The sequence below is a fragment of the Cydia amplana genome, chromosome 26, assembly GCF_948474715.1.
Source record: "Cydia amplana chromosome 26, ilCydAmpl1.1, whole genome shotgun sequence".
Classification (NCBI taxonomy): domain Eukaryota; kingdom Metazoa; phylum Arthropoda; class Insecta; order Lepidoptera; family Tortricidae; genus Cydia; species Cydia amplana.
The window spans coordinates 2,657,355-2,679,239 of NC_086094.1; the positions used below are offsets into that span (position 1 = coordinate 2,657,355).

At 39.8% G+C, this 21,885-nt stretch overlaps 2 protein-coding genes across 3 annotated transcripts; both read left to right on the forward strand.

Annotated features, from left to right (window-relative positions):
- The first annotated feature begins 314 nt into the window (after positions 1-314).
- Positions 315-21,045, forward strand: LOC134660135 (zinc finger protein 569-like). Of its 2 annotated transcripts, XM_063515847.1 has the most exons (3): positions 315-1,739; positions 2,461-2,568; positions 20,823-21,045. In XM_063515847.1, exons 1-3 carry the CDS (start codon positions 341-343, stop codon positions 20,867-20,869), a joined length of 1,554 nt encoding a protein of 517 aa, XP_063371917.1. In that variant the 5' UTR covers positions 315-340; the 3' UTR covers positions 20,870-21,045. The 2 variants fall into 2 exon arrangements, with proteins under 2 accessions (XP_063371917.1, XP_063371918.1); XM_063515848.1 differs by lacking the exons at positions 2,461-2,568; positions 20,823-21,045 and adding an exon at positions 19,125-19,551 and having other exon boundaries at positions 315-1,406.
- On the forward strand, positions 14,435-17,525 carry LOC134659939 (uncharacterized). Its single transcript, XM_063515636.1, has 2 exons — positions 14,435-15,393; positions 15,484-17,525. Exons 1-2 carry the CDS (start codon positions 14,961-14,963, stop codon positions 17,523-17,525), a joined length of 2,475 nt encoding a protein of 824 aa, XP_063371706.1. The 5' UTR covers positions 14,435-14,960.
- Positions 21,046-21,885: the final 840 nt, after the last annotated feature.

Here is a 21,885-nt window from a genome sequence, read left to right on the forward strand (position 1 = left end):
GCGTTTGTTTCTAACTGTCAAAATTGTCAAACGCAACTGCCTGAAGTGGTGGGGGTGTGGGAGAGAGATGGACGTATATGCTAGAAAAGGACAATACGACTAACTACAGTGTTGCCACTCTCAATATATTACTTTAGGTTCCGAATATGGTAAGTTATTTAATTAGCGTTTTATTTTTGTGTAAAACGCTGTCAGTATAAAAACTAACCAAGACAAATGAGATTTAATCTAGTAAAATAAAACATTTACGAAATGTACGAAATCCATCTACGAAAACCAGAAATAAAAGGCTTTTTTTATATTAAAATAAAAGATTTATATTGCAGGGCCAACTCCTCGGATGAAACCAAGTGAAATATACCAATGTACCCACTGTGAATATGCTACAGCTATACAAATATGGTTCATCAGCCATTTGAGAAAACATACTAATGCAAAACCATACAAGTGTGGCCAGTGTAGTTATGCATGTGCCCAAAAGAGACATTTGCAAGTTCATGTGAGAAAACACACTGGCGACAAGCCTTACAAATGTGACCAGTGCAGCTATGCTAGCAGTAATAAAGATGCTTTGAATGTTCATGTAAGAGCACACACTGGCGACAAGCCTTACAAATGTGACCAGTGCAGCTATGCTAGCAGTCGTAAAAGTTGTTTGAAGATTCATGTAAAGAAACATACTGGCGATAATCCACACAAATGCCACCAGTGTAGTTATGCTAGCAGCAATAAAGGTAATTTGAAGGTTCATCTAAGAACACACACTGGCGATAAGCCTTACAAATGTGAACACTGTAGTTATGCTAGCAGCCAGAAAGGTAATTTGAGTGCTCATGTAAGAAAACACACTGGCGAAAAGCCATACAAATGTGGTTACTGTAGTTATGCCAGCAGCCAGAAAGGTAATTTGAAGGATCATCTAAGAAAACACACTAGCGACAAACCTTACAAATGTGACCAGTGCAGTTATGCTAGCAGTACTAAATATGCTTTGAATGTTCATGTAAGAACACACACTGGCGACAAGCCTTACAAATGTGAACACTGTAGTTATGCTAGCAGTACTAAAGATGCTTTGAAGGTTCATGTAAGAACACATACTGGCGACAAGCCTTACAAATGTGACCAGTGCAGTTATGCTAGCAGTACTAAATATGCTTTGAAGATTCATGTAAGAAAACACACTGGCAACAAGTCTTACAAATGTGATCACTGTAGTTATGCTAGCAGGCAGAAAGGTAATTTGAAGGATCATCTAAGAAAACACACTAGCGACAAACCTTACAAATGTGACCAGTGCAGTTATGCTAGCAGTACTAAATATGCTTTGAATGTTCATGTAAGAACACACACTGGCGACAAGCCTTACAAATGTGAACAATGTAGTTATGCTAGCAGTCGTAAATGTAATTTGAAGGATCATCTAAGAACACACACTGGCGGCAAGCCTTACAAATGTGACCAGTGTAGTTATGCTAGCAGCGTTAGAAATGATTTGAAGGTTCATGTAAGAACACACACTGTTGACAAGCTTTACGAATGTGGCCATTGCAGCTATGCTAGTGCCTATAAAGATGCTGTACGTAAACATGAAATGATACACGATGATGAAAAGCGTCACAAATGTGGCCAATGTAATTATGCTACTATTTATAAAATAAATTTACAAGTCCATAAATGCAAATATGCTGATGAGATACTTAACAGGAGACACACAGATCTCGAAGAGCAGCGCAAAGGTAAGAGATATATAGAAGGTATAATCATAAGACTATCTGCTATGTTTGTTTGGTATTGTCAATGTATAGAGTTATCCATCTCAATTATTTTGACATGTATCAGCCAATCAGAAAGTGATATAAACTTGATTCTAATCCATATCCAACTAGCTAATTTAGCAAGAAACGTACGAAAAAAAACCCAGCCGTGCGAGTCGGACTCGCGCTCCAAGGGTTCCGTACATTAAGTCAGACTCACGCTTGACTGCACATTTCTAATAAGTTTTCCCGTCATCTATAGGTAAAGAACTATTTTTTGTAATTTTTCCTAATTTTAGACCCAGGAGTTTCAGAGATAAAGGGGGGAATGGTCATTTTTTGCATATTTTCTTGCATAACTGCTAAACTATTTATAAATCCAAAAATTATTAAATATTAGAGATTCTTACAATGGGCTCTTTCATTTGATATGTAACACGATATAGTTTGAAAAACTTTATTTTTTAATTTTGTCAAAAGTGACCTCCATATTTAAAATTCATTCGTTTACTTTTCATGTCCGTTTTTGGGTCGCAAACATACATATGTGTGCTAAATTTCAACTTAATTGGTCCAGTAGTTTCGGAGCAAATAGGCTGTGACAGACGGACAGACAGACAGAGACGCACGATTGATCCTATAAGGGTTCCGCTTTTTCCTTTTGAGGTACGGAACCCTAAAAATCACCTTTCTTTGTCAATAGAGTTAAAGTATGCAGGAGCAGACGCCAGCAGCAGGCGGCCCTGGCTCACCGCGCAGGGCGACGCGCGTGACGCCGCGCACGACCACACTTACAGTGCCGCTCCACCAGGTTAGTGCCGCCGCTCCTCCAGGCTAGTGACGCCGCGCACGACCACACTTACAGTGCCGCTCCACCAGGTTAGTGCCGCCGCTCCTCCAGGCTAGTGTCGCCGCGCACGACCACACTTACAGTGCCGCTCCGCCAGGTTAGTGCCGCCGCTCCTCCAGGCTAGTGACGCCGCGCACGACCACACTTACAGTGCCGCTCCACCAGGTTAGTGCCGCCGCTCCTCCAGGCTAGTGACGCCGCGCACGACCACACTTACAGTGCCGCTCCACCAGGTTAGTGCCGCCGCTCCTCCAGGCTAGTGACGCCGCGCACGACCACACTTACAGTGCCGCTCCACCAGGTTAGTGCCGCCGCTCCTCCAGGCTAGTGACGCCGCGCACGACCACACTTACAGTGCCGCTCCACCAGGTTAGTGCCGCCGCTCCTCCAGGCTAGTGACGCCGCGCACGACCACACTTACAGTGCCGCTCCACCAGGTTAGTGCCGCCGCTCCTCCAGGCTAGTGACGCCGCGCACGACCACACTTACAGTGCCGCTCCACCAGGTTAGTGCCGCCGCTCCTCCAGGCTAGTGTCGCCGCGCACGACCACACTTACAGTGCCGCTCCACCAGGTTAGTGCCGCCGCTCCTCCAGGCTAGTGACGCCGCGCACGACCACACTTACAGTGCCGCTCCACCAGGTTAGTGCCGCCGCTCCTCCAGGCTAGTGACGCCGCGCACGACCACACTTACAGTGCCGCTCCACCAGGTTAGTGCCGCCGCTCCTCCAGGCTAGTGACGCCGCGCACGACCACACAGTGCCGCTCCACCAGGTTAGTGCCGCCGCTCCTCCAGGCTAGTGACGCCGCGCACGACCACACTTACAGTGCCGCTCCACCAGGTTAGTGCCGCCGCTCCTCCAGGCTAGTGACGCCGCGCACGACCACACTTACAGTGCCGCTCCACCAGGTTAGTGCCGCCGCTCCTCCAGGCTAGTGTCGCCGCGCACGACCACACTTACAGTGCCGCTCCACCAGGTTAGTGCCGCCGCTCCTCCAGGCTAGTGACGCCGCACACGACCACACTTACAGTGCCGCTCCACCAGGTTAGTGCCGCCGCTCCTCCAGGCTAGTGACGCCGCGCACGACCACACTTACAGTGCCGCTCCACCAGGTTAGTGCCGCCGCTCCTCCAGGCTAGTGACGCCGCGCACGACCACACTTACAGTGCCGCTCCACCAGGTTAGTGCCGCCGCTCCTCCAGGCTAGTGTCGCCGCGCACGACCACACTTACAGTGCCGCTCCACCAGGTTAGTGCCGCCGCTCCTCCAGGCTAGTGACGCCGCGCACGACCACACTTACAGTGCCGCTCCACCAGGTTAGTGCCGCCGCTCCTCCAGGCTAGTGACGCCGCGCACGACCACACTTACAGTGCCGCTCCACCAGGTTAGTGCCGCCGCTCCTCCAGGCTAGTGACGCTGCGCACGACCACACTTACAGTGCCGCTCCACTAGGTTAGTGCCGCCGCTCCTCCAGGCTAGTGACGCCGCGCACGACCACACTTACAGTGCCGCTCCACCAGGTTAGTGCACATGACTAACGCCGCGGCGGGATATGTCAGTTTATACGGAACGGTCACGAAGGATACAAATTTATAAAAAAAAGTCATTTTACGTTGTATAAATTGTAAATAAATCTTGCTTACCTGGGTTTTAGATACTGAGTCAGATAACATCTGTACATTTCTTGTTTTCAAGATAAAAGATTCACAATTATCTTTATTCAAGGATGCTTTAAAATGCGTTAAATATTAAAATAAAATTGTATAAAAAATACTAGTCTAGAATCTCTCAGAATAAATTCGAATAGTCAAAAAAACGCAGAGTTTGGATATACTAGTAGCTGTGCTAGTATATTCAAAACATTACAGGAAACGTGCAAGTACCAAGTGTACCAACCGGTGGTGTTGTTCTCAGGCCTCGGGAGCGAGGCGCGCGGCCTCGACGTGTCGGACGCAGAGACCAAGGGAACGACAGCCGAAGACCGCACCGTTATGCGCCGGGTGACTTGGATAGGAATAGGACTTGATAACATCACGACAAAAGTAAAATAATGTGTATCATTAGAAAAACGCAATGTTACCCGCCAGGAAACCGGTGGCATATAACAATACGTCTACGTCTCTTAAGCTAGACTTATATCGACCGGGATATGAACCGTGATTACCTTTTGTATTGTTTACGACCTCCCGATATTTCGACATAATCACGACAATGTTCGTGTCCCGGTCGATATAAATAAAGGCTTCGTCACACAGGCGCGTTTTCCGGGCGGGGCGTGAGCGGGACGTGCCGCTTTTAAATATATTTTTTTATACCACATCGGTGGCAAACAAGCATACGGGCCACCTGATGGTAAGCAGTCACCGTAGCCTATGGACGCCGGCATCTCCAGAGGTGTTACATGCGCGTTGCCGACCTTTTTAAAAACCTGTACACTCCTTTTTTGAAGAACCCCATACTGTAGACCCTCGGGAATACCTCGGAAGGGAGCTCATCCACAGCCGGAGCGTCCGCGGGAGGAAATTCCTCTTAAACCGCACAGTACGCGACCATTTAGATTCTAGGGTGTGTGGATGAACACCCTGCCGACGGCGAGCGGTGCGGTGATAGAAAGCTGCCGTTGGCATCATGTCAAACAATTCTTCAGAGCACAGCCCATTGTACAAGCGGTAGAACACACATAAGGAGGCAAGGTCTCTCTTCAGACTTAAAGGTTCAATACCGCTTTGAGTGAGTTTGGGATCATCGACTATTCGTAAAGCGCGCCTTTGGATTGAGTCGAAGGGTCCAAGCTGGCATCCAAGTGCTCCTGCCCAAAGGTGACAGCAGTACTCCATATGGGGTCTGCAGTCTTTGCCCCGGAGTAAAGTATAATATGCTCACGCCCCGCTTACGCCCCGCCCGGAAAACGCGCCTACGTGACGGAACCTTAAATCTAGTGAAACTAACCGTGAATCATTTAAAACTGTTACGTCACTTAAGATTTTTTAGAAGTAGGCAAACATTAATAACTAGTTAACGACTATAGATTCATAACTTCATAAGGTGTTAAAATGTATTTGTATTTATTTCGAGAATGTGTGTGAAAACAAATTATAAATGGAAAAGATCGCTGTCTTGGGTGGCACTTGAACCCACGACCACCGGATCGCTAGCCCGGTGTGCTTCCATCTGAGCTACTAAGACCCTCTACCCAATACAGCGGAAATTTCCACCATATAATATATGAGCCTTAGAAGGGCCAACTTTTAATTTGTTTCTAAGCTAGTGACGCAGACGTTTCTGATTGATATAAAATCAATAAGATAAGATCATATTTTATCTTATCTTATCTTATCAATGTGTGTGGAGATGTAGATTCATAAGATGTTTAAACTTGTTAGTGTAGAGATAAGGAAGCTAAAATAAACACAATTATATTTACACTTAGGGCCACTTGCACCAATCACTAACCCGGGGTTAAACGGTTAAACCTGGAGTTACCAGTACAATTTCACACTGGGTTAACGGTTCAACCGGTCTTCCCCGGGTTAGTGGGATGGTGCGAGTGGCGCTTACTAATTAAACTCGATGTTTGTTTATTGCTTCCCCTTCTAGACCCTAGTGCAAATGTGTACAGTCAGCATCAAATAGGTAGTGACCTAGTGACGGCCAAAGTGACCAAATATATCGTAACCCATAGATGGTAGGATCCTAATAGATGTGGTATACGCTATACGCGGGGCCCGAGGGCAGGCGTGGCTCACTCCGTGGTTTTGTCGCCTACTCGCCTCGCAACAAGTACCTACAATACATCCCTCCCACACCAATTTTGGTGGCTAGCCATAAGCCGCGCGTGGCGCTTGCGCCACCTAGCGGTCATATCTGTCGCAAGTCGCAATCGTAACAAAGGCGTTTTGTTAGAGAGTGAATCTCCTGTACCTATTACTATTATCGAACGAGCGAGAGAAGCGAAGTGAAGTTCTTACATTCAACTTGGAACACACGGCTGGCTAGGGACGCGTCCCGGCATTTCGATGTTTTTAAGCTGAACTATCAGGATAGTTTGATGGACAATTACTTAGTAAATTTGTTCTAATTTATATAAATGGAATTGGGTAAACGAGTAGCTGAGGGCATTCTATTGTAGTCATTAAATTATAATCAGGCCCGATCAAGGGGTTATTGAGCTAGAAGCTTACGACGTGTTGGAAGCCCGTGTTGATCGAAGGAACAAATAAACATGTTTCCATTTGTGTCATTAAAACGCGCGTTGAAAAAGCGCTCGTGCCTAAGAGGGCTTATATCATGCAGATAGGGCTCCACAGACCTTGCAATAAATCGCACGATCCATTGTCGACTAAGTATAGCTGATCAAGCAAATCTTTTCAGTAAAAAAGGCGCGAAATTCAAATTTTCTATGGGACGATATCCCTTTGCGTCTACATTTTTCAAATTTGCCGCCTCTTTCTACTGAAAAGATCTGCTTGACCAAGTATAGATACAACAAATTCAATCAGTTTAAGTGGAGTTAGACGACTAGACGAGACAATTTTTCGCCAATCTGAAGAAATTGTCCGATCGAATCAGTCCGTACGGACGCAAACGCCAATTTGATTCCCCGATCAAATCAGCAGGTGCGGACACAAAAATGCCAATTTTCGAATTTAGTATCTATGGAATGCAAATTGGTGACTATAGTAGGGCTCTTCTCAGGTGAACTTTTCGCTTCGAACCTTAATCTTTCAAACAAAGGCCATTGTCTCTATTATCGCAAAACTGCTTGCTCCCGAGTTCGCACGTGCCAGTACAACATTCATATTGAAAAACAACCGGTATCGTCATAGTATTAAGGTTCAAATTTAATGTCACTGATATTCTAGATATTACGTTTTGGTAGTGTAGGACGATAGACCGCCCCGAAGCGATACGGCACTCATACTATTTTGATACTTAGTGTGGTGTTAAAAAAGAAACACGGTTATTTATGATAAAGCGTTGTATATTTGAGGAGTGTCTTTTCAAAAGGGTTTATTTTTTTCTTAGCGGTACTTCTAGAGAGAACCTTGCTCAAGAAAACTTAAGGTCCAATTTAGAAATAGATTCCCAGAAAAAATAAACCCTTTTGAAAAGACACTCCTCATTTGTTATATAACAAAATCTAAGGTAACAATGTAAATTTAAGATTAATAAGTTTAACATAGGTATAATCAACATTTTTCCGTGTAGGTATATAAACAGTTATACGTACTACTAGATAAAATCGTGTCATAAAAAATCAGATATAATCAATTTCTTTCTTATAACCGACCTTTCTTCTGACCGTTGACACGTGACGTTTTGTTAGAAAAGCTGTACGCTTCAAAGCTCCACGTTTGCCTTATCAGTGTTTTTATTGTCACTATGCGTCGGCATCACATCAGAGGTGCTAATTTCACAGTATCGTTATTTTAAAGATAAGAAAAAATAACAATGCTTGCAGCTGCACCTTTGTAAATTATTACATTTACCACGGCAAGCTAATAATTTAAATAAAACAATATAATAAATAACCACGTTTCATTTTTAACACCACACTAAGTATCAAAATAATATGAGCGCCGTATCGCTTCGGGGCGGTTTTATCGTCCTACACTACCAAAACGTAATATCTAGAATATTAGTGACATTAAATTTGAACCTTAATACTATGACGATACCGGTTGTTTTTCAAAATGAATGTTGTACTGGCACGTGCTAACTCGGGAGCAAGCGGTTTTGCGATAATAGAGACAACTTTGTCTCCGCAACTTGGTGTTTTGTCTCTGTCGCACTTGACTTCGACACGGAGACAAAGTTGCTCGTGCGGGCCTACTCTAAATCGTGTGGACGCTAGATGAGATTGGTGCCTATTATTTTCCTGATCAAATCGGTCGATTTTCCCAGCTCGTCTGTATACGACTTGTACAAATTGGCTTAAAGGACTTGCATCCAGGCCAAAACAGTTAAAAAAAAAACTTGCATACAATGTCAAATTTGACAATGACAGAAAGCAAATTTATGGTATGGTATGGTTATGGTATTCATTATTATGGGATTTGTAATTTTGTACAACTTGTAACTTCACTTTTGGAGCTATGAATAATCTTTGAATAGATATTGTACGGATTTCAAATAATATCGTATTTGAACAATGATCCTACCTCTGTTTACGTTAATGTGGTTAAAGTAAGCAAAGTGGCTGTTCATAGTTACGATGGAGTCGTCAGCGTTACAGGGCGCAGAGAGTGCCTGCGTGAAGGCTGAGCCCTGTGAGGATGTGTGTATAAAAGAAGAGACCACGTTCGAGGGAGTGTCTGTGAAAGCTGAACCTTTGCTGGACGATGTGTGTGTAAAAGACGAGTCGGCCGGCGTGAGCGCGGCGGCGGCGTTGTACGCCGATCACGTCAAGAAAGATGAGCTCGTGCTCGGCCCCGAGCTAGTGGAGCGGCGCGGCGTGCGCCAACCAACAGGTCAGTTCTGGGTTCTACCTTTAAGGGGTCATCAATTAATTACATTACACGAATTTCAAGGTTTTTTGACCCCTTCCCCCTCATTGTCACAATTGGTCTCATTTGGCAAACCCCTCTCCCCTGGTGTGACGTCACATTTTTACTTCATTGAAACCTATTATACTCCATTTTATGTTTTCCATTGCCATTGTTAATTCTAGCAGATTATCTTCTGTTCTCAGTGTGAGTACATTTATGGTTATGTATCTGGTTCGTTTGTTTATATTTTTTTGGGGGGATGTGGTCTAATTCCCCACGGGGACCAGCCACGTTGGGGAATGTTACTTTGGTTTGGTTTTTATTGTTTGTTCTATTTATTTTAGTTAGTGTTTTTCGGTTACCGTAGTTTAATTGTTTTTTGATTGAGTCTGTTCGAGTGAGCTCCCGTTCTTTGTAATTATGTTATAATTATTCGTTTTTGGTACTTTATTTGGCTGAGAGTGATACTCTGTTCTCTCCTGAAGTTGTACTAAAATTACTTGGGGGGTCTTGGGTGGGGAAGATGGAACCCGTTTTCTTATCATTGTTTGCTTTCTTTTCGCGTTTCTCCTTCACAATAAGTTTATATCATATCATATATTTAGCGTTACAGGGCGCAGAGAGTGCCTGCGTGAAGGCTGAGCCCTGTGAGGATGTGTGTATAAAAGAAGAGACCACGTTCGAGGGAGTGTCAGTGAAAGCTGAGCCTTTACTGGATGATGTGTGTGTAAAAGACGAGTCGGCCGGCGTGAGCGCGGCGGCGGCGTTGTACGCCGATCACGTCAAGAAAGATGAGCTCGTGCTCGGCCCCGTGCTAGTGGAGCGGCGCGGGGTGCGACAACCAACAGGTCAGTTGTGGGTTCTACCTCTAAGGCAGCGGTCGGCAACCTTTTGGGGGCTGTTCATAAATTACGTCATCGATTTTTGACGATTTTTGACCCCCCCCTAAAATCATCCAAAAATCATGCTACGAATGACCCCCTTTCCTCCTACGTCATGCTACCATCATACGATGTCCAGTGCCCAGTGCCCCCCCCCCATTTGAAATGACGTAATTTATGAATAGCCCCTTAGCAGCCAAGGGCCACATAATAGTTAACGAAGTTGACGCGGGTCGCACTTTGGTAATATTTATGACTTTAGCAGACATTGTTTGTCAATATTATATACAAAATAGCCAGGGAGCGCTGCTCTAAGGGGTCATCCATTAATTACACCACACACGGACGTAGCCAGGTTTTAGTATCGGGGGGGGGGGGGGGGGGGGTTCAAGAAAATAAAAGCGGCCAAGTGCGAGTCGGACTCGCCCATGAAGGGTTCCGTGTTTGGGGGATTTATGACGTATTAAAAGGGGCTACTTACTGGATCTCGTTCAAACCAGTTTTCGGTGGAGGTTTGCATGGTAATGTACATCATATATTTTTTTGAGTTTTATCAGTCTTTTATTTTAGAGGTTACAGGGGGGGGACACATTTTATCACTTTGGAAGTGTCTCTCGCGCAAACCATTCAGTCCAGAAAAAAATTATATTAGAAACCTCAATATCATTTTTGAAGATCCAACCATAGACATCCCACACGTATGGGTTTGATGAAAAAATTTTTTGTGAGTTTCAGTTGTAAGTATGGGGAACCCCCAAAATTTATTGTTTTTTTTTTTTCTATGTTTGTGTGAAAATCTTAATGCGGTCCACAGAATACATCTACTTACCAAGTTTCAACAGTATAGTTCTTATAGTTTCGGAAAAAAGTGGCTGTGACATACGGACGGACAGACGGACAGACAGACAGACATGACGAATCCATAAGGGTTCCGTTTTTTGCCATTTGGCTACGGAACCCTAAAAACGACTAAAAGTACATAAAATAACCCTTATACAAGAAAAATATTAGAGATGTGAAAAATACATACAGAAAAAAATTCCTCGAAGGAATTGGGGGAGTCCTTTTTCGAGTAGTGGGACAGTATAAACTATAAGCTAAATAAAAAACACATTTAACTGATTTGCAAGACCGATGTGATCCCATAAGTGTACCGCGAACAAAGTTTGTGCGGTACACTAAAAATAACGTTCTGTTATATATCGCAGAAAAACAGAATATTACAAAATTAATCTTCTGTTTTTCTATTTAAATATATCCACTACTTCATTCGCATCAATTTCGATCCGATAATCGACGATGGCGGAGAAATCCAAAATCCAAACCACCGTATACTAGGTAATATAGTAATCATTAATCAATGAAACATGCCGCTCGCCTGGGGACCGATTTTTGAATTTCTATCGCTCGATTTCGTCACTCGAAAATCGGAGGAAGACGGCTAAATGCTGATTTTTGAAATACGAGCGATAGAAATTTGGAATCTAGTGGTATTGACAACTCGATTTCAATTCTAATAGTAGAATTTAAATGCCTAGTAGTGGAGATATTATTAATGAAATACACGAAATCGAGTGGTCGAAATTCAAAAATCGGCCCCCTGTTCTTATTTTAATTCTATGAATGTTAATATTATGAACTTTTCGGGGGGGGGGGGGGGGTTTGAACCCCCAAAATTCATTGTTATGATTCAAATGTTATGACGTCACGCGCTCCGATTGGCGTTTGCAGTCACGTGATACTGGGCATTATTTTAAATACTTTTTATTATTTTTAATTAATTTATTACGCATATTTACACTTGCAAAATATGATTTTCCGCATTCTAATATTCCCTGCTATGGTAAAAACATAACATGTTATATATTCGCGATTCATGTCAACATCCCTATTTCAGTTGTTTTGTTTTGTTTTGTATGTAACATCAGTAAACCCTGTTTTGTCTCTTAAATCCTCGCTACTTATTTTGTCTTCTTCTTTTCTTTAAGATGCTTCTTTCCGTGGCTCTCTGTGCGGTGTAGGTTTATCAAACAAATAATTTCGAATGAAATTAAATGAATTAAGATCTTCGTTTTTCAGAGAAAGAAAAGAAAAAAATAAAGAAGGAACGAAATCGAGAATACCAAAGGTCATGGCGTCAGCGTCAAAAAGATTTGAAGACAAAGAAAAAAGATTCAAAGGAAGAAAATGAAGAAGAAAAAAGAAATGATATGCAAATGTAATTTAATTTCATATTTTAAATATTGTAATATATATATGATTCATATTATTATTTGTTTATTTTATGATTTCTTTGTTTTTTCGCAGGAAAAGAAGGAAATTCCTCACCCAACAACTTCGTATATATGAAGAGAGTCACGAATGCATTACCCCCAAAGTCATTCTACACAGAAACACAAATATTCCAGGTGATAGTGATTGTCTATTCCACTCACTCATACGTGTTCTGCAACTTCAAATTTCGACTTGTGATTTGAGAAGACAGTTACGTGATTCACCTTATTTAAACTCCTGCCACAATCCACAGGAAGCATATAACATACTCTCAAGTAACAATGAATATGGAGATATGGATTGTTTATACTTATTTGCCAAAATATACATTCAAAATATTTGTGTGCATTTCCACTATTTCAACGTAATTTCAAAAAATGAAGACACTCGTTTCTGTCATTTTAAAGCAAATGATACACATAATTGGATTCATCTTGATCTTCGTGAGCTGCACTTTACACCTTACTTCTCTGATGATGAAAAGAAGAAAGAAGATGAAAGAAAAGAAAAAAAAAAGGAACAAAATCGAGAACACCAAAGGGCATGGCGTCAGCGTCAAAAATATTTGAAGGCAAAGAAAAAAGATTCGAAGGAAGAAAAAGAAGAAGAAAAAAGAAATGATATCCAAATGTAATTTAATTTCATATTACAAATATTGTAATATATATATGATTCATATTGTTATTATTTTATTTTATGATTTCTTTGTTTTTTTCGCAGGAAAAGAAGGAAATTCCTCACCCAACAACTTCGTATATATGAAGAGAGTCACGAATGCATTACCCCCAAAGTCATTCTACACAGAAACACAGATATTCCAGGTGATAGTGATTGTCTATTCCACTCACTCATACGTGTTGTGCAACTTCAAATTTCGACTTGTGATTTGAGAAGACAGTTACGTGATTCACCTTATTTAAACTCCTGCCACAATCCACAGGAAGCATATAACATACTCTCAAGTAACAATGAATATGGAGATTTGGATTGTTTATACGTGTTTGCAAAAATTTACAATCAAAATATTTGTGTGCATTTCCACTATTTCAACGTAATTTCAAAAAATGAAGACACTCGCTTCTGTCATTTTAAAGCAAATGATACACATCATTGGATTCATCTTGATCTTCGTGAGCTGCACTTTACGCCTTACTTTTCTGATGATGAAAAGAAGAAAGAAGATGAAAGAAAACAAAAGCAGAAAAACAAAGAAAATTGTAAGCGGTATAAAGATAATGAAAGAAAAGAAAAAATAAAGGAACTAAATCGAATATACCAAAGGGCATGGCGTCAGCGTCAAAAAGATTTGAAGACAAAGAAAAAAGATTCGAAGGAAGAAAAAGAAGAAGAAAAAAGAAATGATTTGCAAATGTAATTTAATTTCATATTTTAAATATTGTAATATATACCTATATGATTAATATTGTTATTATTTGATTTAAAACAAAGAAATCATTTGTTTTATTTCGCAGGAAAAGAAAGAAATTGGACAGTAATGAAGACCAAGAGAATGTTGTGCAATGCAGGGCTTCTCCAAATTTAGAAAATGTACAGCTCGAACAAAATGAATTCCTCACCCAACAACTTCCTATATATGAAGAGAGTCACGAATGCATTACCCCCAAAGTCATTCTACACAGAAACACAGATATTCCAGGTGATGGTAATTGTCTATTCCACTCACTCATACGTGTTCTGCAACTTCAAATTTCGACTTGTGATTTAAGAAGACAGTTACGTGATTCACCTTATTTAAACTCCTGCCACAATCCACAGGAAGCATATAACATACTCTCAAGTAACAATGAATATGGAGATTTGGATTGTTTATACTTGTTTGCAAAAATTTACAATCAAAATATTTGTGTGCATTTCCACTATTTCAACGTAATTTCAAAAAATGAAGACACTCGCTTCTGTCATTTTAAAACAAATGATACACATAATTGGATTCATCTTGATCTTCGTGAGCTGCACTTTACGCCTTACTTCTCTGATGATGACAAGAAGAAAGAAGATGAAAGAAAACAAAAGCAGAAAAACAAAGAATATTGTAAGCGGTATCGAGATAAAAAAAGAACATCAAATTTACAAACAGGCCCGTCCGCCAGAGATGTGTTAGATGTACAACCAGTCATTCATACTTCACAAATTGCAGGCCCGTCCACCGGAGGTGTGCCATATGTTCCACCAGTTATCTGTAGTTCCCAAATTGCAGATTTATTGTCGAGAGATGTACCTTCAAGTCTATTAATACATTCTAACTACAATTCTATCGAAGATAGAGTGCGTCAAAGGCATTTTCCTTCTCAAGTTTTTGAATCATCTCCACCTAATATACATCTTCAAACATACTCTGCTTTTCAACAGAATTCTTCAGCTCATCGACAATTTCAAAAAGATTTTGTGGAAAATGAATTTGGTCATGCTTGTGACATTTGCGACAGACTGTGGTTTAGAAAAGATTTGAAATATTTGCAGAATAACGATGCAACTCCAAATATTGAATTTATAAGAACATTGCTCTCAAACACTGCTATACTGAAAATAAAAATATGTTCGACTTGCTTTGCTGTAGCCATTCAAAAGCAACATATCCCACCACTATCAGTTTACAATGGATTCAAATATCCACCACTTCCAGACTGTCTTAAAGACTTTCCTTTGGATTTGGTAACTGAAAGGTTTATCTCGCCAAGGATTCCATTTATGCAAATTAGAAGGCTTCGGCATATTCACGGTCAATATGGAATATACGGGCAGGTGATAAATGTTCCAATTGAAGTAAACACAATGGTGCATCAGTTACCAAGACAAGTGGATGATGATCATGCCATAACAGTTCACATTAAAAGGAAAAAAATTCACAAATCTAGCTACGTGTATAGTATAGTGACAAAGAGAAAAATAAAAGTGTGGTTACGATATTTAAAGGATACTCCTCTTTACAAGTCCTACGGCGTTTTAGTTGACGATGGATTTTTGAACGATACAAGTTATGACGTTGAAGATGAAATTATCTTTGATGAAGATGGCGACAATGACATTTTAGAACAAATACCCATCGAGGAAAGTTTAATGGCACAGCAGCAAACATTGATGTGGAACGACGATATATACTTGAGAATCGCTGCAGGCGAAGGTAGTTTTTTATTTTTATTTTCATGTTTCTTTAATTTATTGAACAAGAAGATACATAATATATATGATTTACTTTTGCTTTCAATTTTAGGTAATGCTCCAAAGAGTTTGCTATTTGATGAACATGCTGAAGAATTATCTTTTCCACAAATATATTTGGGGCAATTAAGAGAATTTAGGCATGCGGTCACACCCTTCATGATGGCTACAAGTGAACTAAGGAGATCTGACAGACGAGGAGTAACCCCTCAACACTTGTTGTACATGGCTATGAATATAATGAGAATTAGAATTAAGGAATCTCTTCATAGTGCATTCAAGCATGTCGGCCAAGGTATTGCAATAACTAAAGAGCAAATACAATCTGATGATTATATCCACGGCTGCATTGAAACTAATTTGGCATTCCTTCGTTCTATTCCGAATTCAGCATATTATTGGTCAGAAAGAAAAAGAGATCTTTTTGCTATGATTCGGCAATACGGTAAGCCAACTATTTTCTTTACCATAAGTGCTAATGAAATTGGATGGCCTAAATTATTACAATTGTTGCATAATTTGAAAAATAATGCGGAAATATCGGTTGAAGAGGCTGCAGATTTGCATTTTATTGAGAAAAGCACTCTTATTAATGAAGATGCCGTGACATGCGCTATATACTTTAATAAGTTAGTCGAAATTCTTTTAAAAATATTAAAATCAAAAAGGCACAGTCCTTTCCAAAAATACAGGATTTTGCATTACTTTAAAAGAATTGAATTTCAACATCGAGGTAGTCCACAGGCGCATATTTTAGCTTGGTTAGATAATGCCCCGGAAGACACCCTTAACAGAGATTATAATGAAGCTATCGATCTTATCGATTTTCTGATATCAGTATCTGCTGCCGAGGCTTCTGGTGATATCCGATTACAAACTCATAAGCATACTTTTATTTGCTATAAAGGTAAAGCATCGAGACGACAACAAAAATGTAGATTTGACGCTCCGTTTATGCCAGTTAAGAAAACCATGATTTTGACGCCTATGCCAGATACAGAAAATGGATTCCAACAGTACAAGGCTAAATATAATTCAATCCAAAAAAACTTGGAAAAATACGAATACAATGGTTTTCAATCGTTCTACGATGAAAATGGTATTGCTTCAGATGACGAATATGTCAAAATTATTCGAGCAGGAATTAATAGACCACGAGTTTTTCCAAAACGTGAACCATGTGAAAAGTGGAATAATCCATTTAATCCATTCATATTGAACGTTGTCAGATCCAACACTGATTTCCAATTTATAACTGAAGAATATTCTTGTGCCGCTTACGTGGTCGAATATGTTAACAAAACTAACAGAGGTGTTAGCAATTTACAAAGACAAATAATTGAAATAATGGATGAACATCCTGAATTTAATTTATTTGACATTACTAAAAATATTAGCATTAATCTTTTGAACCACACAGAGATGACGAGTCAAGAGGCTGCATGGTATTTATTGAGAGAGCCAGTGTCAAAAAGTTCAACTGTTATTGTCTATATACCAACCATTTGGCCGGTCGAAAGGCATAGAATAAAGAAGACAATTAAAGAATTAAGTGAACTAGAAGATGATTCAACCGACGTATGGAAGGAAAATTGGTTCGACAAGTATGAGAAGAGGCCTGAAGATTTAGCAGGTATTTCTCTTGCTCAGTTTGTTGCTAAATATTATAAAAATACCAAAGGTGACTATGTACTCAGGGAAGAACCAAAAGTTATACGATATCGCAATTATGATATGGGTACAGACTACAATGAGTATCGGAGAGAAATGGTTACTTTGCACCTTCCGTTCCGTCATGAAGAATCGGAAATTCTTGCAGAATCGCGATATCTTCAGTTATACGAAGAAAATGAGGCACTTATTCTAGATCGAAGAAAAGAGTTCGAATCAAATTTTGACATCGAAAAAACATTGAAAATCTGCAGGGAGTTATGTCGTGAATACGTTTCCGATGATGGAGTGGAGATTAACGAAGTCGTTGGTAGAATTCATAATGAAAACCCATTTGCTGAATTATATGACAATCCAAACGCAGATTTAAATGAAGGTTTACGGCTTGCGTTGTTTGATAAGCTTGGAGCAATTGAAATTTAAAAAGAAAGAGAATATCTTACCTTATCCAGAATTTTATGGGCTTATGCGCAAAGCAAACGAGGAATAGCGAGAAATTTTATTTCACACTATGCATCATTTAATATCAACCAACGACCCAATGCAAGAACCATTGCTGATATATTTGACTGGGCCAGCTGGTAGTGGTAAAACGTTTGTAATAAAACATTCATGGAGATTTATAATAGATTTTCTGACACGGATGGAATTTTCAACGCATACATTGCTTGTGCTTCAACTGGAAAAGCTGCTTTAGCCATAGGTGGAACAACGGTGCATAATGCTTTAAGCATATCACTCTCAAGGCTATTGTCACTCAACATCGAAAAAGCTCATCAATACAGAGCGCTATTTGAGTTCATTAAGTTTATTATCATTGACGAAGTAAGCATGGTTTCAGCAGAATTATTAGAACAAATTAATGAACGTTTGAAGCAAATAACTGGCTTGGACTGTTGGATTGGACGTGATCCTTATCGGAGATTTGCGCCAATTACCCCCTGTAAAAGCCACACCAATTTTCAAGCAAATAAAAAAATAATGGTGAATTTCATCAATTTGGCGAAAATTTGATTAATTCGAACTCCAGAAGGTAATGCGCCAAGAAAATTAGACTCTTTTCTGCCGTTTTAACAAAAATCGGTGATGGGTTCATTCTAACAGAAGAAGAATTAAATATGATAGAATCCAGATTTGTAACTAAAGAACACAAAGAGTTGGGAATGTTAAAGGAAACTATCAAGGTGAGTGATTCTTCTTTTTTTCGTGCCAAGGTTCCTTTTTTTTACTATGGATGCCCAGTAGGCAGCGGTGTTGACAGCCCTGCTGACGCGTCCCTCAGATCCAGCTCCGAGGAGTGTATATATCTCGTTTCCGGGCGAAGTACACTGATTCTAACTCATAGTTTACGCAGGTACACTGTAAGTACATAAATACATACATTTTGCGTGAAATAATGCAAAATTTCATAGGTCTACCAGCCAACCTGACGTCAGTTTGGCGGGTGGACCTTAGTTTGAGCATAGCTCGTTTTAGGGACGAGTAAACTGATTTCTATTAAAGGTTTACTGAAGGTATACTATAACTGCATGCTTTTAGTGCAGTATACTGCAAGATTTCACAGGTCCACCCGCCATCCTGACGTCAGAATGGCGGGTGGACCTTTTTTGTTAAATATCTCGTTTCCGGGAGAAGTACACTGGAGTCTATTAAAGGTACACTAAGGTACACCGAAAGTACAATACGTTTAAAAATATTTCGTTCAAATTCGCTGAGGTCCACCCGCCATCCTGACACTCACGATAATTGTCTGTTACTTTTCTGGAATTTAGTTTATATTAGTATAAAAACTAGCCAAGACAAATGAGTGTATAATATAATTATTATCTGAAAAATAAATCATTTTTGTTGTAGGGCAAACTCCTCGGATGAAATCAAGTGACAGACCAGAAATATACCTATACAAATGTGCCCAGTGTAGTTATGCTAGCAGCAATATAGGACATTTGCAAGTTCATGTAAGAAAACACACTGGTGACACGCCTTTCAAATGTGTCCAGTTTAGTTAGTTTAGCTATAAAGGTAATTTGCGAGTTCATCTAAGAAAACACACTGGTGAAAAACCTTACAAATGTGAGCTATGTAGTTATGCTAGCAGTCATAAAAGTCATTTGAAGGATCATCTAAAAAGACACACTGGCGACAAGCCTTACAAATGTGAACACTGTAGTTATGCTAGCAGCCAGAAAGGTAATTTGAAGGATCATCTAAGAACACACACTAGCGACAAGCCTTATTACAAATGTGGCCATTGTAGTTATGCTAGCAGTAGTAAATGTACTTTGAAGGTTCATCTAAGAAAACACACTGGTGAAAAACCTTACAAATGTGTCCAGTGTAGTTATGCTAGCAGCGATAAAGGTAATTTGCAAGTTCATCTAAGAAAACACACTGGTGAAAAACCTTACAAATGCAAGTACTGTAGTTATGCTAGCAGCTATTAAGTTATTTGAAGGTTCATCTAAAAAGACACACTGGTGACAAGCCTTACAAATGTGGCCATTGTAGTTATGCTAGCAGCCAGAAAGGTGCTTTGAAGATTCATCTAAGAAAACACACTGGTGAAAAACCTTACATACTGGAGAAAAGCCATACAAATGTGGGCAGCACAAAGGTAAGAAGACTATAAAAGGTATAATCATATGTGCTATGTTTATTTGATATGTTATTGTATATTTTAAGGCTCTCTTTTTGTTGCCAATCTATTAATTTTAGTACCCATTTCTATTTTTTTAAACTACTCAAATTCGATTAATTAGTTGACCGGTTAAATACGTGTCTTCTTTAAATATATAGAATTATTATAGGTACAAAATACAAATCAAATTTAATAATAAGAATTTCGAAATAAGATCGTTAAACATTAAAATAAGATAGTACATGGTATAATAATATACTCCGCCTGGTACTCTCTTCCGAGATTCGCGAATGACCTAACTGGCACTTGCCTACGTCATCATGCTGTTTACAGGTTCTCAAACTTTAAAATGTGGGAGAATTTTAACCAACAGTGAAAATTATTTTAACGGCATTAATTTTAAGTTATTCATGTAGAAACATAGTAAAATAAAACAAATCTATACTGCACTTTTCACTCCTACTCTTACAGTTCCGAATAGAGCAGCCAACCATTTTCGTAACAAAACATTAATTACGAAGTTTACGACGTGAAAAGTTTGGAAAACACTGCGACTGCTGACACTGAGCGAGAAGGAAATAACAATTAACACGCGTTCGACAAGGACGGTCGGTCAGGGACAAAATGGCGGATTGTCAAATGTGACAGCGCTATCCTGTGTTGCCAGTAGTGTAAACAGAATTACCCGAACGTCTGAAATTTCTTTCGTGAATCGGAAGATATTGCTAACGAATAATTAAAAATGACGTGTTATTGTAAAATTTAAGATAAAATACATACAAATGAAAATTATTAAATTATAAAGAAATAAATTAACTTATTAACCATAGATATAATGTACCCATGTAACATGTTATGTTGAAATAAAGTGGCAATGTTATTGTGACGTAGGCAAGTGACACTCTGGGAAGAGAAGACCATGTTTTATTAGACCATGAGATAGTATAAAAAATACTAGTCTAGAATCTTTCAGAACAAATTCTAATAGTCAAAAGACGCAGTGTATTAATATACTGGTAGCTGTGCTAGTATTCAAAATACTACTGGAAACGTGAAGTACTAACAGGTAGTGTTGTTCTCAGGCCTCGAGAGCGGCCTCGACGTGTCGGACGTGGAGACCAAGAGATAGACGGACGAAGAGAAGACCGCATCGTTATACACCGGATAGGATTTGATGTCATCACGACAAAAGTAAAATAAAGTTTATGTTTAGAAAAACGCACTTAAATTTTTTTAGAAGTAGGCAGAAATGAAATATAACGACTATAGATTAATAAGGTGTTGAACTGTTTTTGTATTTATTGAGAATGTGTGTGAAAACAAATTAAAAATGAAAACATTCACTGTTTTGTGTGGCACTTGAACCCCCGACCACCGGATCGCTAGCCCGGTGCTCTTCCGTCTATAGTTCGTTTTTTTAGCATTAGAAAGAAGGTAAGCGATCTTGAAGTCTTTTTTTATTGAAAAACGTTTTTTAAAAATCAGTACCTAGCTATTATGAAAGCAGAAGAATATAATGATCGTATTAGATTCATAAATTGTTACATATTTGCCGTGACTTATTTGTAAAACGTGTTTTTCAATAAAAAGACACATCAAATTGTTTACCTTATTTCTAATGCAAAAAAACGAACTATAAGCTACTAAAACCCTACCCATAGACTAGGAATCCTCTAGACGGAGTTTAGAGCAATTATTTCATGAAACCGATGCTGCCAAAAATACGGGGGTGCGGGGGGACGAGGTGAGCGAATTCCGTGCCGTGATTGGTCCGTTCAAAGACACGGACCAATCACGGCACGGGATTCTGACACTTTGACTCGAAGATGGAGTAACAGAGGAGGTAGCGTTACTATGCTCAGCCTAGAGGATGTCTTGTCTGTGACCCTACCCAATGCAGCGAATATTTCCACCATATAAATCATATAATATATGAGCCTATAGGGTCCACATTTAATTTGTTCCTAAGCTTAATAGCAGCATTTATTATAGGACATTATTACAGATTGAGGTCCCACAGTAAGCCCAAGAAGGCTTGTGTTGTGGGTACTCAGACAACGATAGGTATAAATACTTAAAAACAACCATGACCATGACCCAGGAACAAATATCTGTGTCATCACACAAATAAATACCTAAGGGTAT